Genomic DNA, 23,973 nt, shown 5'->3' on the forward strand with positions numbered 1-23,973 from the left:
GAGAGGGGGCTGAGCCAGACAGCTTCAGGGGACGCAGGCCGGGAACAACGGGCCCGAGTCCGCAGGCCTGCCGCCTGCTCCAGCTGCGGCCCAACTCCTCATCCTGAGCCGCCTGTGTGGGTGTCGGCGGCGGCTCCCCAGGTGCTCACTGATGGCCGCTGCCTCCCTCCCTGCCGGAACCGTGCTGGGCCCGTGGGGACAGACCACAGCAGCACAAGCAGGCAGCTCTCCTAGCTCCAGGAACTGGGTCAAGGACTTCCAACAGCAACCCTAGGACACACAGCCTGAGCCAGGACCCCCGTGAAGCCCAGGGCTCCAGTTCCTTTCCACCCCAGGGCGCCCCCACCACAGACCACACTCACAGACCACAACTTCCTTGCAAAAACCCTCGGCTCACCCGAGGGCCAATGGAAATTTATTTATTTCTTGTCCTTTCGTCTTTCCCCAAGTGGCTTTTCCTTGCAAAATGCCTGACATGACACCAGAGGGGAACCTGGGAGTGGGGGGGGGCACCCCAAGGGGCAGCCCAGGGTCTTAAATACAAGCTGGAGGGCAGGGCACAGGTGGGACAGGCGAGAGACAGCACAAGGGACATGGCTTCTCAGGTAGAGACCAAAGGTTTGTCTTTGTGCAGGAAGAAGCTGTGTCACAGGGCAGAGGGCTAGGATCCTGGGTGAGAGGGAAGAAGTGGAGAGGCCCCTCAACCCTGGGTGGCACCCACATTCCCAGAGAAGTAGGGGGTGAGGATCCGCCCTCATGGGCTCCGAGGGACGGACAGGCCGGGGCGAATAAGCCAGACGTGCTGCCTCAGGGGAAGGAGGCGGTGCTGGCAGAGAGAGGGTTAAGGCTGGTGCCCAGCCTCTGGCACGGTGGGCCTTCCGCCTCCGCCTGCCTTGGGGACAAAGGGGCACGGTGGGCAGGCAGCACACGGGCCTGGATCTGGCAGGGCAGGGGGCGGCAGGAGCAGGCTCCCTCTGGGCTCAAGACACAGGCCCAGTGCAGCTGCCCGCCCACCTGCCCTAGATGTGCTCACACCCCACCGCAGCTGGACGGCTGAAGCTCTGAGTGTGGGAGGGGTGGGGGGCTGGGGAGGGTAGGGGGCTGGGGAGAGTAGGGGGCTGGGCCCGTGGCCCCACGCCCGTCCTGAGGTCTAGCCCAGGGCCCTGGATCCCAGGGCCTTGGATCCCCTGGTCTCATTCCTGGCCCCAGGTGCTGACTGCAGCCAGGGCAGTAGAGGCCAGGGAGGCCCTCAGCTCTTGGGGAAGCAGGGCGGGTACAGGGGGAGAAGGAAGAAGAGTCAGGAGAGAGACCCACTGCAGCATACATGGGGGGCAGGGAAACAGAGGAGCCCTCATCCCAAAGGTGTGTGGTGGGATATCTTTTAAAGTCCCCTAGAGGCAGCAGCAGAGCAAGACCGCACCCCAACCCCAGCCACAGGTCCTGGGTGTCCTCCCCGGGGGGCCTGGGGCTCAGGGTGGCAGGCAGATGGGCCAGAGGGAGATTGGGAGCCCAGGACACCCCCAAAGCCACAGATTCAAATGCCCCGGAGAGGGAGGCCCCTCCTGCCCCCTCCAGGGGCATCATCTGGAGAAGGTGCCCCCTCCTGTCCCACCCCATGAACCCCTCCTAGCAACAGCCACCACCAGCCTGCTTCACCGGGGTGCTGTCGATCTTGAGGTTGGGCCGCTCACCCCCCGAGGCTGCCCCGGGCCCCATCCGCTTTTTGATCTCAGCAGCCATGGTCATGAATGCCTGCTCGACGTTGGTAGCGTTCTTGGCACTCGTCTCCAGGAAGGGGATGCCCAGAGAGTCTGCAAACTCCTGATGAGGGGAGAGGAGGGGAGGTAAGCAGTGGCAGGCCCCGGCCCCCTTGCCACCGTGTGCCCAGCGGCCTGGCCCGGCCCGCTCACCTTGGCGGTGGTGTGCCCGGCGGCCCGGCCCAGCCCCCTCACCTTGCTGTGCCCAGCGGCCTGGCCCGGCCCGCTCACCTTGGCAGTGGTATTGTCCACCACCTTCTTGGTGGTGAGGTCGCTCTTGTTGCCCACCAGCAGCTTATTGACATTCTCGCTGGCGTAGCGGTCAATCTCCTGGAGCCACTGCTTCACGTTGGCATAGGATTCCTAGAGGAGCCAGACCAAAAGGTATTTTGATCCCAACTGCTACCCCTACCCCAGGCCTGGGGAACAGGGGCCTTGAGGGGAAAGTGGATGTCCTGGGCTCCTGAGAGGCAGGCGTGCTGGGCTCAGGAAGCCAGAGGAAGCCCCATGGGGCTTAGCTCTCCTGCCTGCCCAACTCTGAGACCCCAAAAGCCAGGCCCAGAGCGGCCCAGCTTCTCCCAACAGCCCCAGCACCTAAACAGCTTAGGCCGAAGGCCAGCCAGCTCCTCCTGCAGCTGCTCGTGTCTCCCTGAGACACAGAAAAGGCCTAACCACACGTGGGGAGTGCATGGCATCAGAAGAGAGACAGGCCAGAGGGAAGACAGAAGCAAAGGCTAACAGGTTAGCAAGAATCCCACAGTAGCCTTAAAACCCCATTCATGTTGCAAACCTGGGAGCCCAGTGGCAGGTGGAGGACCCTCCTGGAGGCGGCCCTGGCCTAAGGAGGGAGACAGGGACCCTGGGAGCAGGGCCTAACGTGCGTCCTACTTCTGGCACCAACAGCCTCCTCACTCAGCCCAGCTCTCCCGGCAGCCTGCCATGCCCCAACCCCCACTCCTGGCACGCCGACAAAGGACAAAACTTTTAGGAACAGGATTGAGCTAGAGCCACCTTCCCTTCTTAGGAGCCAGAGGTCTGATGATACCACACTGGGTTCAGACGTACACCTCTTGCCACATCCCAGGCTGGGCCCTGGGTTCAAATAATGGAACCATGCCTGAGCCCAGCCCTAAAGCACTCAGGGGACACACGCAAGGGCAAGACAGGGTGACCAGTGCTGTAGTAAGAGAAGGCAGGAGCTGGTGGGACTCCAGGACCATCTCATCTCGGGGAGATTACAGTTGACCTGCGCCTGCAGGGGTGAACTACCCCCATATGGGTGCTGGTGGGGGGAGGGGGAAAGGTGCAGGGGGAGGAGGCAACACGGGAGGGGTGTGGCATCTTTGGGGGGAGGGGAAAGCTGAAAATTGCTGGGACTCAGGCCCTGGGCAGGGAAGCAGAGGAAGAGGAGGCAGGCCCGAGCGGGGAGGGTCCTGGCCTGGCTGAATCTTGGACGACCAGGAGCCGGTGGAGGTTTCCTTAGGAAGGGGGCAGCAGAAGCACACTTGGGTTCTGGGAAGATAGTCCTGGAAGGAGTGCAGAGGCCACATCAGACCAGCAAGAAGACGGAGACCCACTGGGAGACAGCTGGAATGAGCCAGGCAGAGGCAGGCGAGAGCACAGGATTTAGTGAGACGATCGCAGGCTTAGCCCCACCTCTGCCATTTACTGTTATGACCCTAGATCCGTCACCTGACCTCTCTGAACCTCAGTTTCCTCACTTCAATAAAACAGTACCTCCCGGTGAGGGTGTTTTGAGCATGAGATAATGAATGCAGGCCTGTCTCATAACAAGTGCTTAATTAGCAAGAGCTGCTATTATCCTCATCACTGCTATTATTATGAGGGGACAGATTTGAGAGACGATGGGGGAGAACAGAGGGGCCCGGTGACTGCTGGGATGGGGGAGGAAGAGTTTTCTGGTCAGGCCAACAGGGACACTGTTATAAAGATGAGGACGCAGGAGCCGGTTCAGGAAGAGAGAGTGAGACCAGCACAGGATACGCTAGGTTTTGCAGACCATCGAGAGCTCTGTGGGGGGCCTAGAGGCAGGCTAGGGGCAGGAAAGGATGTGCTGGTAAGCAAAGAACCCTGGGTTCACAAACACTGGCTTTGCCTTCCCTGTCTGTGAAACCACGGGCAAGTAACTCAACATATCTCCAAGCCCGTTTCCTCATCTGGAATACAGGGACCCCACCATTTAGTTCACGGGGTAAAACCGTGAAGGTGAGAATTAACAGAGACGTAGTGCCAGCACAGCACAGGCTGCAGAGGAGGAGGTCCACAGTGATGGCCGTTTAGCTGCAGAAAACACAGAGCAAAAGCCACACCCCAAGGCGGCCAGGGCTGCGCAGGGGGAGTCAGGAGGCTGGGGGCCGTCAGGAAGCACAAAATCCGGGGTGCGGGGAGCAGCAGCGGACGGATCGGTAAAGTCACTGAAAAGAGAATCTAGGGCGCCAAGAGGTGGGAGAGCTGGAGACAGTCATTTTTTCAAGGAGAGGGAAGAGAACACAGTTAAAACCCACGAGAGGTCAATCGTGGCAAAAACTGAAATGAGGTCACAGGATTTGGCAGTTTGAGGTCCATCGTGACCTGCGCCTGAGTGGAGCACAGTTCATCCACAGCCTGTTGGCCAGGAGGCAGCACGAGTCCCTGGCGAGCTGGAATCCAGCTGCCCCTTGGAGCAGGGACTCCTCCTGGCCTGGGGTTGATGTAAGCGTCTCCATGTCCCCAGGGCCGGACCCACGTTAAGCAACAAAGTTTAAAAACAACAAAGCTAGTAGAATCAGTAGGCACGGGCTTTCAGGCTCTGCCACTTGAGCAGCTGCAGGGCCTAAGACCCATTTCTTCATCTGTGAAACGGGAATATAATCCAGACCTCTCTGGAATGATATGAGCATCAGAGGGCTGTGACAGAATTTGTGAACTGTAAGGTGGGGCAGGACTGTTTCTCACTGTTAACATCACCACTGCTGCTACTGACATGTGACTGAAGTTGCCACAGCAGACTCAGGGCTCCCAGAACTCTGCTCACGTGGGGCCCAGAGAGCACAGCTCCTTTACTTCCTTGTGTAAGCCCCTCCCACTGCTTCGCCACAGGGTCTTTGCCCAGGAGGCCATGAGCCCAGCAAAGCAACCAAAGCAGCTGACTAACCCACCAAACAGAGGTGCCTGGAAGGTCTAGAATAAGGTTTGACAGGGAGGTGAGGCCTGGTTCTGTCAAGGCCCTGCAGCAGGGCCTGCCTGGGGAGGATCCATTTCTGCAGTTATTTGCCTCCTTGTGAAATAAGTCCAGGAACAGTCTCCTTTCCGGGCAGCATGAGGAAGAGAGGACGGGAACAGTAAAAAGAAGCAAAAGCCAAAGACCCGAGGCTGAGGAGGAAAAGGGGGGACAGTGAGCCCAGGACTACCTGGTCTGTGACGTCGTATACCACGATGATGCCGTGAGCCCCCCGGTAGTAGCTGGAAGTGATGGTCCGGAACCGTTCCTGACCAGCTGTGTCCCACTACAAGACAGTCAGAGAGGGGGCAGGTCAGCCCTGGGCTCCGTGCCCAGAGCCCCTCCCCTCTGAAGGCAGATGCCTCTGCACCGGGGCTCTGGGAGCAGTCACACTCACGATCTGAAGCTTGATGGTTTTGCCGTCCAGCTCAATGGTTCGGATCTTGAAGTCCACCCCGATGGTGCTGATGTAGCTCTCTGTGTATGTGTCATCCTGAAGACCGGGGGCCAGGGAGATGGCCTGAGCAGACAGGTCTGAAGCCCATCTGGAAAACCTCCCTCTGGTTCCCTGCCCCACCTGAGTGCCTCACTGCTGGGCCCCAGTTCTCACACTCCAACCTGCCAGCCCTATGCCCTTGCTCAGTCAAATATATTGTGGGCAGGTCCTGCCACTTCATCCCTGGTCTCCTGGGTCTTGCAACCACTGTTCTCTGTTGCCCCACCTCCCTCAGGCCACCAGCCAGGACCCTAGATGGATGGTATGGGAAGCTTCTTACTCACAGCAAACCGTAGGAGCAGGCATGACTTGCCCACGCCCGAGTCACCAATCAAAAGCAGCTTAAACAGGTAGTCACTGGAGAGAAAGGATGGGAAGATGTGAAGGAGGGCAGGAAGCCCGCCTGCCAGCACCCTGAAGCCACAACTACAGCATTCTACCACAGCACGATGTGTGCCTCAGATTAGGATAATGAGGCACTCATAAGACCCTCCTGCAAGTCTGGGGCTGGGGAGGGCTGACCACACCCCATAACACCGCTGGCCCAAAGGGGAGCATCTGAATTTCCACTTTACAGAGAAGAAAACAGAGGCACAGAAAGGAACGTGACTTGCCAAGGATCACAATCAGTCAGGTGACAGAGCTGGGTATCCCAGCCTGGTTCCTGATAGACTCCATGGTTTCTAGTCCAGCAGGGAAACCCTACTGCACTGCCCTGGGCCTGTACCTGACTGGGCAGGAGAGGCCCCAGAAGTGGAGGCCAGGGCCCAGCCTAGAACTTATGAACTGAATTTCTACGCAGAGAGCCTGGTGTGAAGCTTCTAAGAAGAGAGGGTCAACAAGTGCCAATGATGGTTAGGCAGCATCACTGACTCAGTGGACATGAATCTGAGCAGACTCCTGGAGACAGTTAAGGACAGGGAAGCCTGGTGTGCTGCAGTCCATGGGGTCACAAAGAACTGGACAGGACTCAGGAACTGAACAACAACAAAATGTATCAAGTTTACACTGGTGCCTGGCCCTGTGCTAAGTACTTCAAATTCATCATCTCATTTACACTTTACAACAGTCCACTGAAGTGAGTGCCTTTATTTCCAACTAATGAGGAAACCACACGCCAGAGAACGGAAGCAACTTGCCCTAACTCACACAGCTGTTAACTTTAATACTGGAAACCAGGTTCAGACTCCAAAGTCTCGTTGAAAGCCTGTTGGTACCCTTCTCTGTTTCCCCTTATGATCCAGCTCAGAGCTTCACCCTTCCCCAAGGAAATGTGAAGTCTGGATCTGGAGAACAAAAAGGAAGTAGCAGAAGAGGAAGAAGATAATCGACACTTGGTGAAAGCTGTCAGTGAGAAGTCGAGGCAGAAACGCGGGCCACCTACCCGTAGGGGGAGTGACCAAGAAGTGAGGAGAGTTTGAGGAACAAAAAGAATCCCACTGGAAGGGTGGAAGCAAATGCCACATTCGTGTAAACTTCATCCGCAGGGTGACGGCGACGGGAAGGGGTGTGACAGTGGCGCCGGGGCTTGCGCAAAGGTGAGAGGAGGGCGGGAGGGGACCGGCCGCCGGGGGCGACCCGGCACTTTGATCCAGCAGCCTGGATGGGAGAGTCTGCGAGCGAGTGTTACCCAGAGGGCCAGCCTCCAGGAACCGGATTCCGGGAGGACCGGAGAGCAGAAAGTACCGCCCGACCTAAACGGCCCGAGTCTGGACCGAGACCAGAAACGCTGGTGACTGGCTCCACTATCAGGACTGTCGTCAGCTCCCCGATCGCCACTCTAAGGCAGCAGGTGGGGAAACTGAGGCCTGGAAAGAGCGGGGCTGCAGGGTCACCTGACCGACAAGGCCTGGTGGTGCCGGTGCCTCGGGCTCCAAGTGGTGCCCCTCGGGGTCGCAGTCTCCAGGCCCGTGTGCGAGAACTCGGGGTGTAGAGTCAGGGTCCTGGGGCCCCCGCGGGAGGGGCAGGACCCGGATGTGAGGGGGGGGAGGTCAGCGGAAGAAGGAGACCCGGATGTGGGGGCGCCGCGCAGCCCTGACCCGGGCCGGACAACCCCGGTAAGCGTACAGTCCCGTTCTCGAGATCGAGGCTGCGCCGCACGGCGCGGGCGGGGCGCACTCACTATTCGGGGTTCATGGCGGCGGCGGCGGCCCGCTCGGTCGCTCCCAGTCGGCTCTGCTCCGCCTCCCGTTCCAAGATGGTGGCCGCTCCGCCCCAGAGACCCCGCCCGCGACGCGCAGGCGCAAACGTTCCCGACCGGGGCCTCGACGCATTGCTTCTCGGAACTTGTAGTCCCCGTACGTTTTCCAACTCACTGCCGCCGCGCAGGCGTAGACCGGAGAGCCCGAATCTCCTAGCCCACGCCTCCGTCGCCGCGCATTGCCTTCTGGAGCTTGTAGTTCGCTCCCCAGACGCACCTGGGCTTAAGGACCGCGCTCTGCAGCCTCACCGCGTCCCGGCTCAATTTAGTGCTGGGATTGGCGTTTCACATCTGACAGAGGCATTCATTCTTATACTCCCCGCTTCCGGGTATATTAGTAAAAGTTCACTTATCAAGGGTTTTTGGTGTGCTGGCACTCCTAACTCCCAGCCACAACCCCAGGAAGAAGGTGTCACCCACATTTTATAGGTGAAAAAATCGAGTCTCAGTAACTCGCCCAAGGTCAAATAGCTTGGTCAGGGATAAAACTCAAAATCCATGATCTATAGAATCTCAGAGATGAAGGTTGTTAGAAAAAACTCCTGAATCTGTGGGGCCCCCAAACAATTCCGGGATAGGAGAAGCCTACTGGGCTCCAGCTGCGCGGAACCAGATGTGAACCACACACACACACTCTCTCTCTCTCATACTCGCAGCCTCTCCCGACCCCACTCTCAACCTAGAGACGTAGAGACATTAGGAGCTCTCGGCCTCCGCCCAAAACAAGCCCGGCTCAGAGTCAAACCGTCTTTATTTCTACAGCAACATTTGAAAATAGAGCGCGACCGCCTCATTTCCCAACTGGGGCAGCCCCTCCTGCCACTTGGGGCCATCACTGCCCGTCTCAAGAAGCTGCAGACGCGGGAGGCGGCGTGGTAGGATGGCTCTGTGGGCGGTGCCCGGGGCGGGGTCAGGCCGAGCCTGGGCGGGGCGGGCAGGGCAGTGCATAAGACCCGGCTGCAGGGCAGGGCCCGGAGGGAGAGGACGGGTATAGGGCAGGCTTTCCGTCCTGGGACACGGGGCGATGGCGGGTCCGGGCGCACCCCTAGGAGGCCGGGAGGAACGCGAGAAGGCCCAGGGAACCCTTTGGGGAGGCGCCGCCCCTGAGATGTGGAACCAGGGAGATACCACCGCGCGGAATGGGGTTGATTAAGGCCTGGGCGGTACCACTAGAGAAGGGTGGGGTGAGGGGAGGCTGGATAGTACCAAGGACGGAGGGGAGGGGTGCGGCCAATAACTTATTTCTCTATATACAGAAGCAACGGCCGGGGGAAGGCTGGGTGCTGAAGGGACCACAGGTGCTTAGTGTTCTTGGATCGCGGGTCTGCGGAGAGCGGGCCACTGAGTCTCTCTGCCTTGGAGACCCTGCCCAACCCCTCTGCTGGCCCTGAACCTAGGGAAGAGAGGCCCTGCTGGAAAGAATAAATAAGGGGGAGAGCTGGAGCGGGCGGGCCCAGCCTCCAGGGCTCAGTCTAAGATGATCAAGGGAGAAGGTTACCCTGAGATTGAACAGAAAAGATAGGGGTCCTTGGAAGAGACAGGAGGGCAAGCAGCAGGCCCATGCGCAGGGCTGGGGTGGGGACAGTGCCGGTGGAGGCTCTGGCGAATGGCTGCCCCTTCAGGATTAGCCCACGAGGGAGTTTCTTCGGGAGAGGTCCATGGAGCTGGAGCTGAGGGTGCGGCTGTCAGAGAGGCCTGTGCCTCCAGGCTGTGGGCAGAGGGGCAGGTGGCTCAGCCTTTGCTGCTGCCAGGCTGTGTTTCCCTGGCCGCGAGGGGCCTGGACAGCCAGAGCCCCTGGTGCCCTGACACTCCCACCCACCTCCACAGTCACTGTGTTTGCCGCTGGCCACTCATAGGCAGCACCCAGCTTTCCCTCACGTTTCCCCAGGGTCCGGCCAGGCCTGGGATGAAGACAAGACCGGAAGTGTTGCGGGATGAACAGACAGGCTTGAGCAGCTTGGCAGGTACTCATGCAGGCCCGAGGCTGGGGCCTCAGCTGCCAGGTGCTGACCACTACCTACCCGTACCTGGACTGGCTCTTCCACGCTCTTGTTGAGGAAGTTGAGGGAACTGGCCCGCTTCATCCTGAGGGGAAAGGGCAGTCAGGATTTGCCCACAGAGGAACTCAGGGAGGACGGGGAAGGGTCAGTGGAAGGCAGGCTGATGCAGGGGCGGAATGGGGCTTGAGTGAGACAGAGTTCACCCTGGGTCCAGAGTTCAGCTGGGGTTGGTAGGTTGTTGGGTGGGTTCTTGAGAGACTCACCAGGGTGGAGGGCTCACCTGGGGTTTGGGGGCTCCTGGGGGCTACCCCCCTGCAGCTTCTTCACCAGCATCTCACTGCTGCGCCTCAGGGCATCCCGAAGCTTCCCGAAGGAGCCACTGCGCCGCAAGGAGCCGCTGCCATCCTGCAAGGAGGCCGACGGGTTCGTCTCTGCCTCACTGGCTACACAGCCCCCTGGGCCAGCCAGCCGCTGGACTCACCCCACTCCACTCGGCAGCAGGCCCTGCCTCCTCGAGGTCAGCCTCAGATCGAGCCCCCGCACCCCCGGGCGCGTCTCGGCTGCCACGGCGGTCTCCACGCCCGCTGCCGCCATCCTTCAGGAGCTCCACCACCTTGGTCTGGCTTGCGGGGTCCAGGCCCTGAGCAGGGGCAGGGCATGTCAGGTGAGCAAGGGGCCCCAATTGGATCACACATCGGGCCACACGGGCCCTTGCCCACACCCCTTGTGTCTGTCGCCCTACCTGCTTGCGGCTGCGGCTGGCACAGTCCTCCAGTGTGTGCGCGGCTTCCAGCTTGCCCTGGCGCCGGTACAGGGCCCCCAAGCTGCGCAGGGTAGTGTTGACTGTGGGGCTGCAGATGGGGAGCAGGGCGGTCTCTGACTCCATGCACCCAGGAATCAGGGCCCACCCTGACACCCAGCCCCCACTGGCCCTGAGGAGCCTCCAGCCAACTAAAATGGAACCCCTCTGGCGGACAGGGCCCTGGTGGAGGTCCGTCTGGGTTCACCTCTATCTTGGGGGATCCCTTCAGGGCCCTAAGTGGGATGTTGCTCCCCAGGACTGAAAGCTGGGAACCCCGGGAGTGAGATCATCAGGTTTTCCCTGGAGGACAGAGCCTTTCTGGGACAGGTGGGCTGTGACCTGGGCCTGGAAAGATGAGCTGACAGAGAGGAAGTGTGTGTTCCGAGGCTGAGCAGTATGGTGTGTGGAGCCTGGCCTTGGCGCGCACCCATGATGCCGCCCCCCTCCCGCCTCTCTGTGCTCCTCACCTGTCTACTTTACAGGCCTTGTACCAGCTGCCATATTCCCCATAGGGGGTGCTGTCCCGGCGCTTATCCTGGGGGAGAGAGACGCGGGAGGTGGGAGAAGGGCCCCCAGCATACTGCCCGCCTTGCCCTCTCTCCACGGATACCCGCCGCGGCCCTGCCCCATGGGGCTACCTTGCTCTCCTCCCGCTCCTCTGCATGCATCCAGATGGGCTTGTTGTCCCCTGCCGAGGGAGAAGGACAGCCTCTCATGTAGGCCTCTCCTGGGTGGGCTGGACACAGGACTGGGGTTTTTGGGTTTTGGGTGGGGGCAGTCAGGGGCACTCAAGAAGAACCAGGGTTGGCCTTCATTGGATGAATGAACGGACAAGAAACAGACCCCAAACATGACTGACCCCCTCCTGGAATAGAGGAGTCTGGCCCAGGCCTGTGCTTGAGGAGCTTATGCCTGGGGGGTCTCGGTGAGCAGACCCTTGCAGACTTCAGGACCCTGGCCCGAGATGGTGCTATGGGCTGGGCTGAAGGGGTCCGAGAGCAGGAAGTGATTGACTGTCAGGAGCCAGGAAGGTGGCTTCCCAGAGGGGAAGACATTTGGGCTGGGCCCTCCCACTGAGCATGTGTTGCCCAGTAGAGCAAGGGGTAGAGGCTCAAAGCTGAGGGCACAGGTGTGCACAGGGAGGGCATTGCATGGATCCAGCCCCCTGGAGGCTGTGCCAGTGGGGGGGCGTGTGCTCACGTGTGCACACACATGGCTGCGGACCAGCCAGACACCTGGTGCGAGGCCTGCCCAGCCGAGGTGTCTGCCGTGGATGCTGGTGGCTGAGCTGGTCTGCACTGGGTGAGCCCCCGGCAGCCCTGCTCACCGCTGACAGAGCCGAACTCCTTCTCGTGAGCGCGGGTGAGGATCTCCTTGTACAGGGCCTCCGCATCCTGGTACTTGCCCTGCTTCAGGTAGCAGGAGGCCTGGAGGGGCAGGGCCCAGAGGTGAGCAGGATGGAAGGAATTGAGTCTTTTCCCCTCCTCCCCCCTCCTCCAGGCCCCCTCCGGCCCAGGACACCAGGTTGTTCTTGGTCTTGGCCACGTTGGGGTCGTCAGGCCCAAGGCGTGTGGCATAGATCTCCAGCGCCCGCCGGTAGTAGTATTCCACCTCCTCGGCTTTGCCCTGGTTCTGGCACAGTAGGGCCAGGTTGCTCAGCTGCTTGGCCACGTCTGGATGAAACTTGCCCAGGACCTAGCACCAGAGGAACCAGTGGCTGGGCTCAGGGCCAGCCTAGGGGCACCCCCAGCCCACCTGGCCGGCCCTGCACTGCCTACTCCCACCTTCTCCCGGATCTCCAGCGCCCGCTTGCACAGGGGCTCAGCCTCCTTGTACTTGCCCCGCTTGCCATACAGGACTGCCAGGTTATTCAGTGTTGCAGCCACCTAGAGGAGGGGAGAACAGAGGCTCCGTGACCTGGGCCCTGCTGGGACCTGGGAGCTACAGAGGGGCGGGGAGGAAGCCTCACTCACAGCTGGGTGGTCCTTGCCCAGAGTCTTCTCGCGGATGGCCAGGGCATCATTGAGCAGGTGGGCAGCCTCCTTGTACTTGTTCTGGTCCCTAGGGGCAGGTGTGAGCTGATGAATAGTATCCTGCAGCCCAAGGCCCTCCTCCCCAGATCCCTGGGGTCACTCCTTCTGCCTGTTCTGATGAGTGAGCACGATGGGGGTATGACCCAGGGCATTGAGAAACATGGTCAGCCCCTGCTCTCCGGCTTGGGGGGCTCTGGGCAGGAAGCACATGCAGTGCTGGGGTATGAGCCAGACCCCCCCCATGCCCTGCCCTCACTGCCTCGTGCTCAGTGTTCCTTGTGGTCTATTCCCCAGGGCCTCTGCTCCTGCTGCTCTTTCTGCCAACAAAACCTTCTCCAATCCCCTTACGTTTCGGGCAAACTCCACTTTCACCAGAGGCCCGCCTCAAGCCTTGGTGTTGGAGAGGCTGTGCCCGGCGCGCTTGTCCTCCCCAGTCATGTCCAAGCCCGTTTCCCGCACTAGACTGAGGCATGATGTGTAGCTCAAGCCCTGCTGTGGGCTCAGCCCTCTCTGGAGACAAGATCCTTCTGTCACCCAGCTAGCTGCCTAGTGGAGCCCGAGTCCTGGCCCACTGCAGGCACCAGTGCTTTGTCATCCCCAGGAAGAGTGCTCCCACAGGTGACCATGGTCGGGGGGTGCCTCACCGGTAGACCAGCGCCAGGATGTTCAGCATGGTGGCCACGTCCGGGTGGTCGTGGCCCGACGTCTTCTCCAGGTCCTCCAGGGCCTGCTTGCAGAGGGGCACGGCCACCTCATAACGGCCCTGGGAGGCGTACTGGATCACCAGGTTGTGCAGGGTGCGCAGCCGGGCCGGGATTTCATAGCCCCCGTGCTGGGCGGCCACATCGCCTCCTCCAGGGCTGGGGGCTGCAAAGCCAAGGAGGGGAGGCCAGATGTACCCCCTGAGCTGGGGGCAGCTTTGACTGATCACACCCGTGGCCCTGGGCAAGTCACTGTCACCCTCTCTCACTTTCCGCATCTATAGAGAGGGTCCAGGCAAGCCACAGAAAGAGAGGGTGGAGGCCCAGCTCTAGTACTTCAAGCCATGTGGCCCAGAGCAAGCCGCCTCGCCCTCGAGAGGAGCGGCCGCCACCTCATCTGCAGAAGGGAGGCTCTGATTGGCACAGGAAACATGAGCAAGGCCAGCACTGGCCCGGGGCTCCAGCCTGGGGTTCAGCGGTCCTCCTTTAACCTCGGGGGAGGCTGGGAGAAGAAAAGAAACTCTACCAGCGGTCACAGAGCAAAGAATGCAAGTCAGGGCTTGCACCCGGGCCGGGCGGCTCCAGGGCTCTGAATTGTGATGCCTGCTCCTCACGGAACTTGAGGGGATGAGAATAGCAACAGGTAAAGCCAGCCTTTTAAGTGCTCATGCTGGGATGTTATGATCAGAAACGAGGCAGGGAAGCACCTGGCGGTCACTCAGTCAGACCTCGTTTCCTGTGACCTCTGGGTCCCAGGGACTGGTTCACCCAGTCTTCCTTTCCCACCCCCAAAGCCAGCCGCCCCTCCGCACCTGGGTTCTGCTCCTCCTCGCTGGGGAACAGGTCATCCAGAGATTCTTTGGGGACGTCCCCCTTGTCCTCCTGGGGAGGGAGACAGGATGAGCGTCAGGGAATGTGGGCAGCCCAGGGGTCCGCAGGCTGGGTGGGAACTGCGCTTGTTCCCTGGCACCTCCCCTGGTCCTGGACCTGCCCCCCACCCCCGCAGTGGCCTTGCAGTGGCCACACCGGGGCTTACGTTGGGGGGGGTGTCCTCATCCAACTTGCGGATCTGGCTCATGAACAGCAAGTGCTGCTTCTCCTCCTCGAGCTGGGCCACGGCCTGCTCGCTGCGCTGCAGCTTCTGCTGCGTCCCCGCCAGCTCCTCGCGCAGCCACTGGTTCTCCTGCACCAAGCGCCGCACCTGGGCCCGCAGCTTCTGCTTCTCCGACTCCACAGCCCCCAGATGGCTTGAGAGCGCCAAGATCACCTGTGGCAGACAGCCAGAATGGAGGTCAGAGCCCTATCCACCCGCCCCCACACCCTGCCCAGCCTGGGCCTCCTAGGGCCCAGAAAAGAGCCAGGCCTGGAGGAGCTGCCAGCCTGAGGGTCCCAAGTTTTCTCATTGACAGAGTTTTGCCCCAGGGCCCCAGACAGACCACACACAGCCTGAGACCTGAACCCAGGATGCTTGGGGATCCCCAGCTCCTTCCTTTTGCAGTAGGAACCCCTGGGCTCCCAGGCTGGCTCTGCTAGACTCTGAAAGAACCCATCATCCCCTTTCCTGGGGCCTCCAGCTAGCCCTCCACATCGATGTCCAGTTGTTTTGATCATGAAGAGCACTGACTGGGGTGCTGCCAGCGCTGGCCGCTCTCTTCCTGTCTCTCTGAGGAGTTGTACTCAAGCCCTGTAGCCAGAGCCACTAAACCACTGCCCCTGGCCCAGGGCTAGCACTTTTCCCAAGATTCCTGAGAGATGGTTGAAAGGATACCAAGAGACCCCATCCTGACTTCTGCCCAGGAGCCACCTGCAGCTCCCAGGGAGAAGATTATGTGTCCTAAACCCCTGGTTTTCTGGGGAACCAGAGAGGCAGGGAAGGGGATGCAGGGGCCTCAGCTCCCATCCCTCTTCCCCAACTCCCTGACTCCTTTCCTGAGCTTCCAGGCTCTTCCTGCCTTGAGGCCTTGCTAGGTGCTACCCTTTCTCCATCCTTCATGGTCAGAGGCATTTCTGCAGTGAAGCCTCTTCCCTCTTATGCTCTCAGCCCCAGGAAAGCAGGGTACCTCACCCACCCCCCCACACCATTCTGTTGCCCACCTGTACCTGCCCTGGGAGGGTGCCCCGGTATGTTCATCTCTGTACCTGGCAGTCAACTGGCCAAGGAGTGAATGACCAACACATTGCCCTTCCAGAGGGCTGGGCAGTCTAGAACCATGTGCTTTCTAGACACTCAAGTGACAGGTGTTTTCAAATTCCCTAAACAGCCTGGACATATATACAGCAGATGGTGTGATCCTTCTTTTAAAAACAAGGAAACCAAGATAATACCACCTGCCCAGGACTCACGGAGCCAGGCAGTGTCTCAGCCAGGATCTGAGTGGGCCAAGACTCTTTTCCCAAGAGTCTAACTCCTCGTGCACCCCAGTGCCTCCTGGGTATCTCCATCTGCATGTCATCCTGGCAGCCCCAGCTCCTTAAGAGGACCCAAACAGAACTCCTGATCCGTCACATGCTCTTCTCCTTTTTTAAAAAAACTTATTTATTTTTATATTTTTTATCTCTTGGCTGCTGCACACAGCATGTGGGATCTTAGTTCCCCGACCAGAGATTGAACCCACGCCCCCTGCACTGAGAGTGCAGACTCTTAACTGCTGGAACACCAGGGAAGTCCCCTCCTCCTCTTAATTTGCTCAAACCACAGACCTGGGAGTTGCCCTTCTCCCTCTCCTTTAGTCCATCCCCAGGCCCTGCTCGACCTACCTCCAGAATGTCTAGAACTCACCCCCTTCTTACTAGCTTCATGGCCACCCCTTTACTCCAAGTTGCCATTTCTCATTTGAATTCCAGTAGTGGCTTCCTAACACCTGCTACCTCCTTCTACCCTGACCCATCCTCATTCACTCTCCACGCCTCAGCCAGAGAGAGTTTTTTAAAGCCTAAGCCAGGCGGTGTGCTGTGACTGCTTAAACCCTCCAAAGGCTTCCTGACTTCCTAAGAATAAAACCCAGACTAATAAGGCCCCTGTCTTCTCCACAGACCCCTTCTGCCCCTCTCTTTCCTCATGAAGCTTCAGTCAGACAAGTCTTCTGTCAGTTCTCCCACCACAATGAGATCTTTTCTACCACAGGACCTTTGCACACACAACCTCTCATTCTCCTTTTTTGTTCTGTCACTCAGATCTTGATTTAAATGTCATTCCTTCAGAAGTGTAGCTTGACCAATAGATAAGACCTCCTGCCATACCTTTTTTTTGAGAACTCACTGTAACGTTGAATATATATGTGTTTCTGACTCTTCTCTTACTAGACTTGGCAGGGATCTTGTCTGTCTTGTTGGACCTGTATCCCTGGCACCTAACATATTTCCTGGCACACAGTAGGCACTTGATAACTTACCTGTTAACAAATGAATAAAAGAATAAATGAGGGGAGGGGTCCTTAAGGACTTCCTTTTTGTTTCCCTAGGCCATGCAGTCTCTGCTAGGTAGCAGAGAAGTCAGATGATCAGCCCTCCTGGGCTCAACCCATCCATTTTTTCAACAGATATCTACCGGCTCCTACCATAAGGCTCCAAGGCACAGATTCTTCCTTCCACGCTGATTCTGTTACTACACTGCTAGGATTCCTCTGGAATGCTCCATCCCTCCCGTGACCTCCCTCCTCAGCACCCCGGACCAGCCTACCTGGGCCTCCCCCAGCCCCAGCTCGATGGCCTCGAGGGAACGGCGCAGGAGGACACAGCGCTCCTGTGAGCCCGGCTCTGCCTCACTAGCTTCATGAGCGACCAGGGGAGCGAGAAGGGCACGATGCTCCCCGCGCAGGGTCTCTAGCCCTTGGATGACGGCCTTGGTGCCCAACACGATCTCATCCTGGCTCAGCTTCTCCTCCCGAGGAAGCACCATCGTGGCCATGGCTGTGCCTCCTGTGAAGGCGAGAGGGCGGGCAGGGGGTGCCGGGCCTGGGGCCAAGCCGCTGTCCGCCCCGGATTAGGTAAACACCTAGGGCCCCCCGGACGCCTGGGTCCCCCGGGAGCCCGGTCCCCCAGATAGCAGCCCGCACCGTGCTCGCGCTCGGCCTACAGGGGGCGCGCTCTGCTCGTCTCGGCCCGGGAGACGCAATGCGGTGCGACCCGCGAGGCTGGACCCGGATTCGGCCCAGACCACTGGCTCAAGGCCGGCTTAGGCAACCCGGTCTCGGGGCTTCCCCGGAGGCTCCCTTAGAACAGGAGGCGCCAGAGGACGATCCTACTGGGATCGTGAGGGGTTTACTCCCGTGCGGAGACACCAGCCCCTCTCAGAGATCCGGTCCCAGCTCCCTCGGGCAGCGCCCCCTCCCCAACAGGCAGGCCGAGCCACAGAGCCCTCCTCCTGGGGAGGCCGACCCTGGGAAGACGCTCCCGCTAAGGAGCTGAGATCTCGGGGTTCCTCGTCCCCTCCCCCCCAGGCCGCGCCCACGACGACCCCTCCCCGTAGGCCAGCATGACATCCTGCGGACCCCTCCTCCCCTGAAAGCTCCCGAGCCCGGTCATCCTGGACCGCGCCCCCTCCCCGCGGGCCGGCCTGGTCCTCTCACGAGCCGCGCCCCAGACAACCCCTCCCCTAAGGCCGACCCCGAGCTCCCTTCCCCCAGCCCGATCGGCCCGCGCGGACCTCAGTCTCCCGCTCAGGCCCGCCTCCCGCTCCCGCTCCGGCTCCGGCTCCGGCTCCGGCTCCGGCTCCGGCTCCGGCTCCAGTGCCGCTTCACCCGGACCAGCCGCCGTGAGCTGGTCCCGCCGCCTCCATCCCGCCGGCCTTCCCAGCAGTCCCTGCGCTGCCTTAAAGGTGAAGCCGGCACCTTGGTGGCGTCGGAGGGGGTGAAACACTCCTTTAGGCCGGCAGGCTGCCTTAAAGGAGCACGCCTGCGGGGCCCACTCCAGGCCAGGGGGAGGGGCCGAGGGCGTGGCTGTCGGCGACGGGGCGTGGTCACCGAGGCGTGGGGCGTGGGCTAGACCGGCGAGTGGGTTCCCCGCCTCCGCCGCCGCCGACGCCACCTCCCAAGCTCCTGCGGCCTCGGAGTCCTCCGTTGTAACCAACACCGAGACCGCGGGAGTGTGGACTGGCTGGGGAGGATGTGTACCTGAACGTACCTTATTCTGCGGCCAGAGAGGACGGCGGGAGAAACTGAGGCCCGGAGGCCCAGGGAGAAGTCTCGGCCTCCTCAGAGTCCAGATCGGGACATTTGACATTTATTGGCATGGAATGAGGCGGAGTGCCACTTTCTGAGCGCTTACTGAGTGCCGCGCGCTTGGATGCCTTAAGTGCATTTAACGCTTACAAAGACCGAATAAAGCGGGCACTGCTATTATCCCAGTGTCACAGGTAATAACCCTACACTCATTTGTCTCTAATCGGTGGTTATGCCCCACCCAATTCCTTTGGAGCTTTCCTTGTCCCATGAGGTGGTTCCCGGCATCTTAGGGCTGCTTCTTGGGAGGAAGGAACAGAGGCTTCCGGCCGTGAAAGAAAAAAGGTGACAAGGGGCAGCTGGGCATTGGCAGAAACACTCTTGACGCTGTGGGTGAGCACCACCGCGAATGCTGTGGACTGGACGATCAGGACAAGGTGATATCATTCAGGGCTCAGGTGAGACGTCATCTCAGAGAGCCTTCCCCTGATTCCCCGCACCCTTATGTAGAGCAGCCCTCCAGCCCATCTCATGCACCCATCAGGCCAAGATCTGCATGCCTTGTTCATTCCCAGAGAAACTCCTGGCCGCCACAGGGCAACACTCAGTGAATGTTGGTTTTTTAAGAAGGGCGCACCTGTTGGCCCAGGTTTAGGCCTGGCAGTCTGCAGCCCTGCGTTGCTGGCCACCCTGGCCTTGCCTCCACTGCTTTTAGGTCGCCATCTCTAGAAGAGATCCCTCTGAGAGACAGTACCTGCCCAGCAACGCCTGGCACTGGTACCCAGGCATCCGGGGTGTACCTCTTGAGTGGGGGGCGCTCAGACTCTACCAGGTTCAGCGTCCTGATGGATGAACCCTGTGAGCATCATCTCTGGCAGATGTCCTGACGCCTCCCAGCTTAAGTATGTTCAGTGGCAGGAAGGTCAGTACAGTCTGCAGTGAGCTCTAAAGGTCAGCAAGGTTTTCCTTTGACAGTCACTGTGGACACTGCTGCCCACACCAAACTGAAGCTCTGCCCAAAGGAAGGACAGCTGCTCCCTTTTGCCAAAAAGATGTTCCAGTGCCTGGCCAGACAATCCAGGGCCCTTCACCCTCTCCTCCCGCCTCCCCCCTCCGGATTTCTCTTTTTCTGGATGTGGCTTAGCATGTCCATCCAGACACTGCTCAGAATATGGGGCTCAGTCCAGGGTGTGGGCATCCAGACCGGGAGGGAGATGTGCAGAGAGCAGAGGGCCAGTCCACTCCCAAGGAGCACACCACCTGTCCACCGTGAAGCTGAAAGTCAGGCTGGCTTCGACAGCCGCTGGACCATGTCTGTTCAGGGTGAGCTCGTCAATTAAAACCCTAGATTGCGTGCATCCTGGTTTTAGCCAGCCAGGTTCTTCTCCCCCATCCTGTGCTTCAGTGAGTGATTTATTTCCCCCCAGAGATTTTTAAAGGGAATTGATACATTCAGATGATGTGACATTCGAAAGGCAGGTACAAGATGCAGTGAAACGTGACTCTCTCTCACTGACCACCCGCAAGTCATGCAGGTCCCCTCCCCAGGAGCACCCGCTGTTACGTTTCTTGTGTCCATTGATTGCGTGGTTTGCCTCAGTGCAGAGCTTGTGTTTATCCTTGTCAGTTTCGTAGGGTCAGTTTTCCTCCAGGGCCCTGCAGGTTGGCGTCTTTTGCATTCAGAGCCTTTAGCCAGCACATCGGCCCTACCTCCCGGGGTCACACTGGCTGTGGTGTGACAAGCCTGCCTCTCTGCAGAGAGACTCCCATCAGACCATGACTGTACTCCCAGATGGCTGGCAAATTCACAGGGAGGAAATGGGATCCTGAGCCCAGGGAAACTTTGCTGTTCTTATCAAGGCTTTGTTGTTGATGTTCAGTCGCCCATTCGTGTCCATCTCTTTACAACCCCATGGACTGCAGCATGGCAGGCTTCCCTGTCCTTCACTACCTCCTGGAGTTTGCTCAAACTCATGTCCATTGAGTCAATGATACCATCCAACCATCTCATCCTCTGCTGCCCTCTTCTGCTGCCCTCAGTCTTTCCCAACATCAGCGTCTTTTCCAGTGAGTCAGCTTTTCACATCAGGTGGCCAAAGTATTGGAACTTCAGCTTCAGCATCAGTCCTCCCAATGAATATTCGGGATTGATTTCCTTTAGGATTGACTGGTTTGATCTCCTTGCTGTCCACGAGACTCTCAGGGGTCTTAACAAGGCTGGGTTTCAGTAACTCTTGGGAGGGAACTTTGTTCAAGGGTTCCTTCTAGAGACTGAGATTCAGTGGTGCCAGGGCGGGTCGTGAATATCTCTTATTATTATGAAACTTCAGCAGTGCCCATGACATGCACCCTGGGCTGAAAGGCACTCCTTATACATCTTTGTTTTACAGATAAGGAAAGTGAGGCCCAGAGAGGGGACAGCAGCTGCACCAGCTGACCACTGTGCCCTTTTCTAATCCAGAGTCTGGTCATTTTGTCCCAGTGTGTAAAGGAGACTGACCCAACACTGTAGAGGTTAAGAGAACCAAGGTCACATTGCCTGTTCATAGACACATGAAGCACAGCCTCATACACCTTCAACACACAGCCTCAGGACTTCCCTGGTGGTCCAGTGGCTAAGACTCTGGCCTCCCAATACAGGGGGCCCAGGTTCAATCCCTGGTCAGAGAACTAGATCTCACATGGAGCAACTAAGAGGTCACAAGTGACAGTGAAAGTTGCTCAGTTGTGTCCGCCTCTTTGCAACCCCATGGACTGTACAGTCCATGGAATGCTCCAGGCCAGAATACTGGAGTGGGTAGCCATTCCCTTCTCCAGAGGATCTTCCCAACCCAGGGATCAAACCCAGGTCTTCTACATTGCAGGCAGATTCTTTACCAGCTGAGCCACAAGGGAAGCCCAACAATACTGGAGTGGGTAGCCTATCCCTTCTCCAGCGGATCTTCCTGACCCGGGAATTGAACTGGGGTTTCCTGCGTTGCAGGCGGATTCTTCACAGACTGAGCTACTGGGAAGCCCTAGGAGGTCACAGGCTGCCACTAAATATCAAGTATGCTGCCAAACGCTTCCCAGGCGGCGCTAGTGGCAAAGAACCGGCCTGTTAATGCAGGAGACCTAAGAGACTCAGGTTCGATCCCTGGATAGGGAAGACCCCCTGGAGAAGGGCATGGCAGCCCACTCCAGTATTCTTACCTGAAGAATCCCATGGACAGAGGAGCCTAGTGGCCTATATAGTCCATGAGGTCGCAGAGAGTCAAACGTGACTGAAGCGACTTAGCACAGCACAGCACATGCTGCCAAATAAATCAATGTTAGGAAAAAAATATAGCCTCAGGCAGGTTCACCCAGAGGCACTGAAGGCCTGTGTGCCACACGTACACCTCCGCGGGTGTGGGTTTACAGGCCCAGGGACCTGCATACCAAATGTAGCCAGGGGCACACACGCCGGGCTTTCTTTGCTTGTGCTTTCTCTCCGGCTCATGACAGAGCACGTTCCTTTTATCACCTAAACAGAGAGAGCATTTTTCAGTCCCCCTTTATGGCTTGTGCTGGGTTCTTGCTCCGGCCTTTCTGCTACCTCTCTGCAGGCTCCCAGGGTTTCTTTGAGGCTCTCTTTAGGCATCTGGCCCTGCTCCTCCCTGTGCGCCCCACAGAGGAAAGCCTGGGCCTTCCCCGCCGGGTTCCCAGGCTCTTATCTTGCTTTTGGTTCATAACCTTGCATGTGTTCAATCTCTTAGTCACTCGGCTTTTGATCTGGTCTCTGGGGATTATACTGTGCGTCTCCCAAGGGAAGGGACTGTTACTTCCCCACTCCCCCCGCCGCCGCAGCTGCTGGTCTGGTGCCAGGCTGCTGATGGGTGCTCTGTTGATGGAAAAGAAAGGAAGGCGTCCATGCCTGATGGTGATTCAGCTCCTTATGCCATTTCCACAGAGCTCATCTGGGGAAGTTGTTCTTGCTACTTTTAAGATTGTTTTCTCCCTGAAAATCACTCCCACTGCTCCCACCCCTTCCCCTTGGATCCTTGGAAGCATTCATCCCACTGAAATCTGCTTTCTTAAGTTAATCTTCTTCCGTTGGCTAGCTTCATGCCTTTTCTTTGAAGTGGTGGTCGGGGCGGGAGGGGGTACATTTTTCCCAAGCATATCATCCCCCTTGGAACATCAGCATATTGGGACTTCCCAGACAGTTCAGTGGTTAGGACTTCACACTCCCAGTGTAGGGGGCACGGGTTCGATCCACAGTCGGGGAACTAGATCCCGCAAGCCATGCATCAGGACAAAAACAAACAAAAACAGCTAAGCCCACGCACCACGACTGAGCCCGAGCTCTGGAGCCCGTGCTCCACAACAGAAGTGACCGCAGTAAGAAGTCCTCCCACCGCAACAATGAGCAGCCTCTACTCACGGCAACTAGAGCAAAGCCCAAGCAGCAACAAAGGCTCAGTACAGCCAAAAATAAATGAAAAAAAATCAGCCACCGGTTCACATCGTAAGTGCTCAAGATTGGAGCTTTCTTAAAGGTCATGTCTCACGCACGCCCCCCACTCCATGACAGGCAGCTCATCACTTTCCGAGGGGCCGGTTTCACCTTGGACGCCTCTGGTTGCCAGATTTTCTGCCACTGAGCTGTGAATCAGCTCTGCTCAGAGCCCCCTTGAGGCTCTTGACTTCTGTCCTGGCAGCCACTGGGCACATCGGCACACACTCTTCCTTGTGGCCTCCCAGACAGACCCGAAGTGTCCCGGTCCTGCTCAGCGGGAGGGCACACAAGCTTTGGGGGCAGACTTAGCTGCATTCAGAGCCCCCCATTTTCCATTTGCTGGCTGGGGAGCCCTAGGCACGTACTGCTGCTTCATCTGTTTCCTTGTCTGTAAAATGAGGTTCCTGATACCGACCTTGCTGAGTCCTCAAGAGAGTGGAATAAAATAGTAAAGACTGTAACATTATGCTCGTACACAATAGACGCTATTGGGACTTCACAGGTGGCACTAATAAAAAAGAACTCACCTGCCAATGCAGGAGGCGTAAGAGATGCAGGTTCGATTCCTGGGTCAGGAAGACCCCCTGGAGGAGGGCATGGCAACCCACTCCAGTATTCTTGCCTGGAGAATCCCCGTGGACAGAGGAGCCTGGTGGGCTACAGTCCACAAGGTCTCAAAGAGTCGAACACGACTGAAACAACTTGGCACACACGCAATGGGTGGTATTACTATTAAATATTATCATTAGTGCCACCAAGCTTACTACTGGACAGGTCCTGTGCTACTGAATGGAGAGTGGGGAGAATAAAATAGGGAATATGGGGCAGTCTCTGGTTATAGCGTTGTTGGAGCGGAGACATTCAGAATGAAAGCGAGCAGCAAATGAGGCAGCAATAGAAAGGAGAGCCTGAAGATAGCAAGCACTATGAGGTCTGGTGCTGGCAGTGGGTACCCTGCATGGTCAGGACCGAGGGAGCTCAGCCTGGTTGGGAGCAATCTCCCCCTCTCCCTAAAGTCAGCTCTTCCACATGCCAAGGATGCTCAAATTTCCATCCAGCCCAGAGAAGCACCCTGCAGACCTACATACTCAATTCCACCTCTGACTAGCACACACCCACCTTGCC

At 58.5% G+C, this 23,973-nt stretch overlaps 2 protein-coding genes across 5 annotated transcripts; both read right to left on the reverse strand.

Moving 5' to 3' along the window:
- Window positions 1-442: 442 nt before the first annotated feature.
- On the reverse strand, window positions 443-7,706 carry RAB1B (RAB1B, member RAS oncogene family). The gene is made up of 6 exons (XM_068977078.1): window positions 7,596-7,706; window positions 5,758-5,830; window positions 5,375-5,470; window positions 5,168-5,263; window positions 1,989-2,120; window positions 443-1,821 (listed from the first exon to the last, which is right to left on the reverse strand). The coding sequence occupies exons 1-6, from the start codon at window positions 7,607-7,609 to the stop codon at window positions 1,627-1,629; spliced, it is 606 nt and encodes a 201-aa protein (XP_068833179.1). The 5' UTR covers window positions 7,610-7,706; the 3' UTR covers window positions 443-1,626.
- An 846-nt stretch (window positions 7,707-8,552) lies between these two features.
- Window positions 8,553-17,968, reverse strand: KLC2 (kinesin light chain 2). 4 transcript variants are annotated; one of them, XR_011145172.1, is made up of 17 exons: window positions 17,855-17,968; window positions 16,889-17,177; window positions 14,246-14,476; window positions 14,022-14,091; window positions 13,153-13,375; window positions 12,449-12,536; window positions 12,260-12,361; window positions 11,997-12,170; window positions 11,803-11,902; window positions 11,114-11,163; window positions 10,943-11,010; window positions 10,416-10,524; window positions 10,155-10,313; window positions 9,954-10,078; window positions 9,701-9,758; window positions 9,493-9,574; window positions 9,317-9,381 (listed from the first exon to the last, which is right to left on the reverse strand). XR_011145172.1 is itself a non-coding variant. In XM_068977276.1 (16 exons), exons 2-16 carry the CDS (start codon window positions 17,114-17,116, stop codon window positions 9,298-9,300), a joined length of 1,866 nt encoding a protein of 621 aa, XP_068833377.1. In that variant the 5' UTR covers window positions 17,117-17,177; window positions 17,855-17,968; the 3' UTR covers window positions 8,553-9,297. The 4 variants fall into 4 exon arrangements, 2 of the variants coding, with proteins under 2 accessions (XP_068833377.1, XP_068833376.1); XM_068977276.1 differs by lacking the exon at window positions 9,493-9,574 and having other exon boundaries at window positions 8,553-9,381; window positions 12,452-12,536; XM_068977275.1 differs by lacking the exon at window positions 9,493-9,574 and having other exon boundaries at window positions 8,553-9,381.
- Window positions 17,969-23,973: the final 6,005 nt, after the last annotated feature.

This window comes from Capricornis sumatraensis, chromosome 8 (genome assembly GCF_032405125.1).
Source record: "Capricornis sumatraensis isolate serow.1 chromosome 8, serow.2, whole genome shotgun sequence".
Lineage (NCBI taxonomy): Eukaryota > Metazoa > Chordata > Mammalia > Artiodactyla > Bovidae > Capricornis > Capricornis sumatraensis.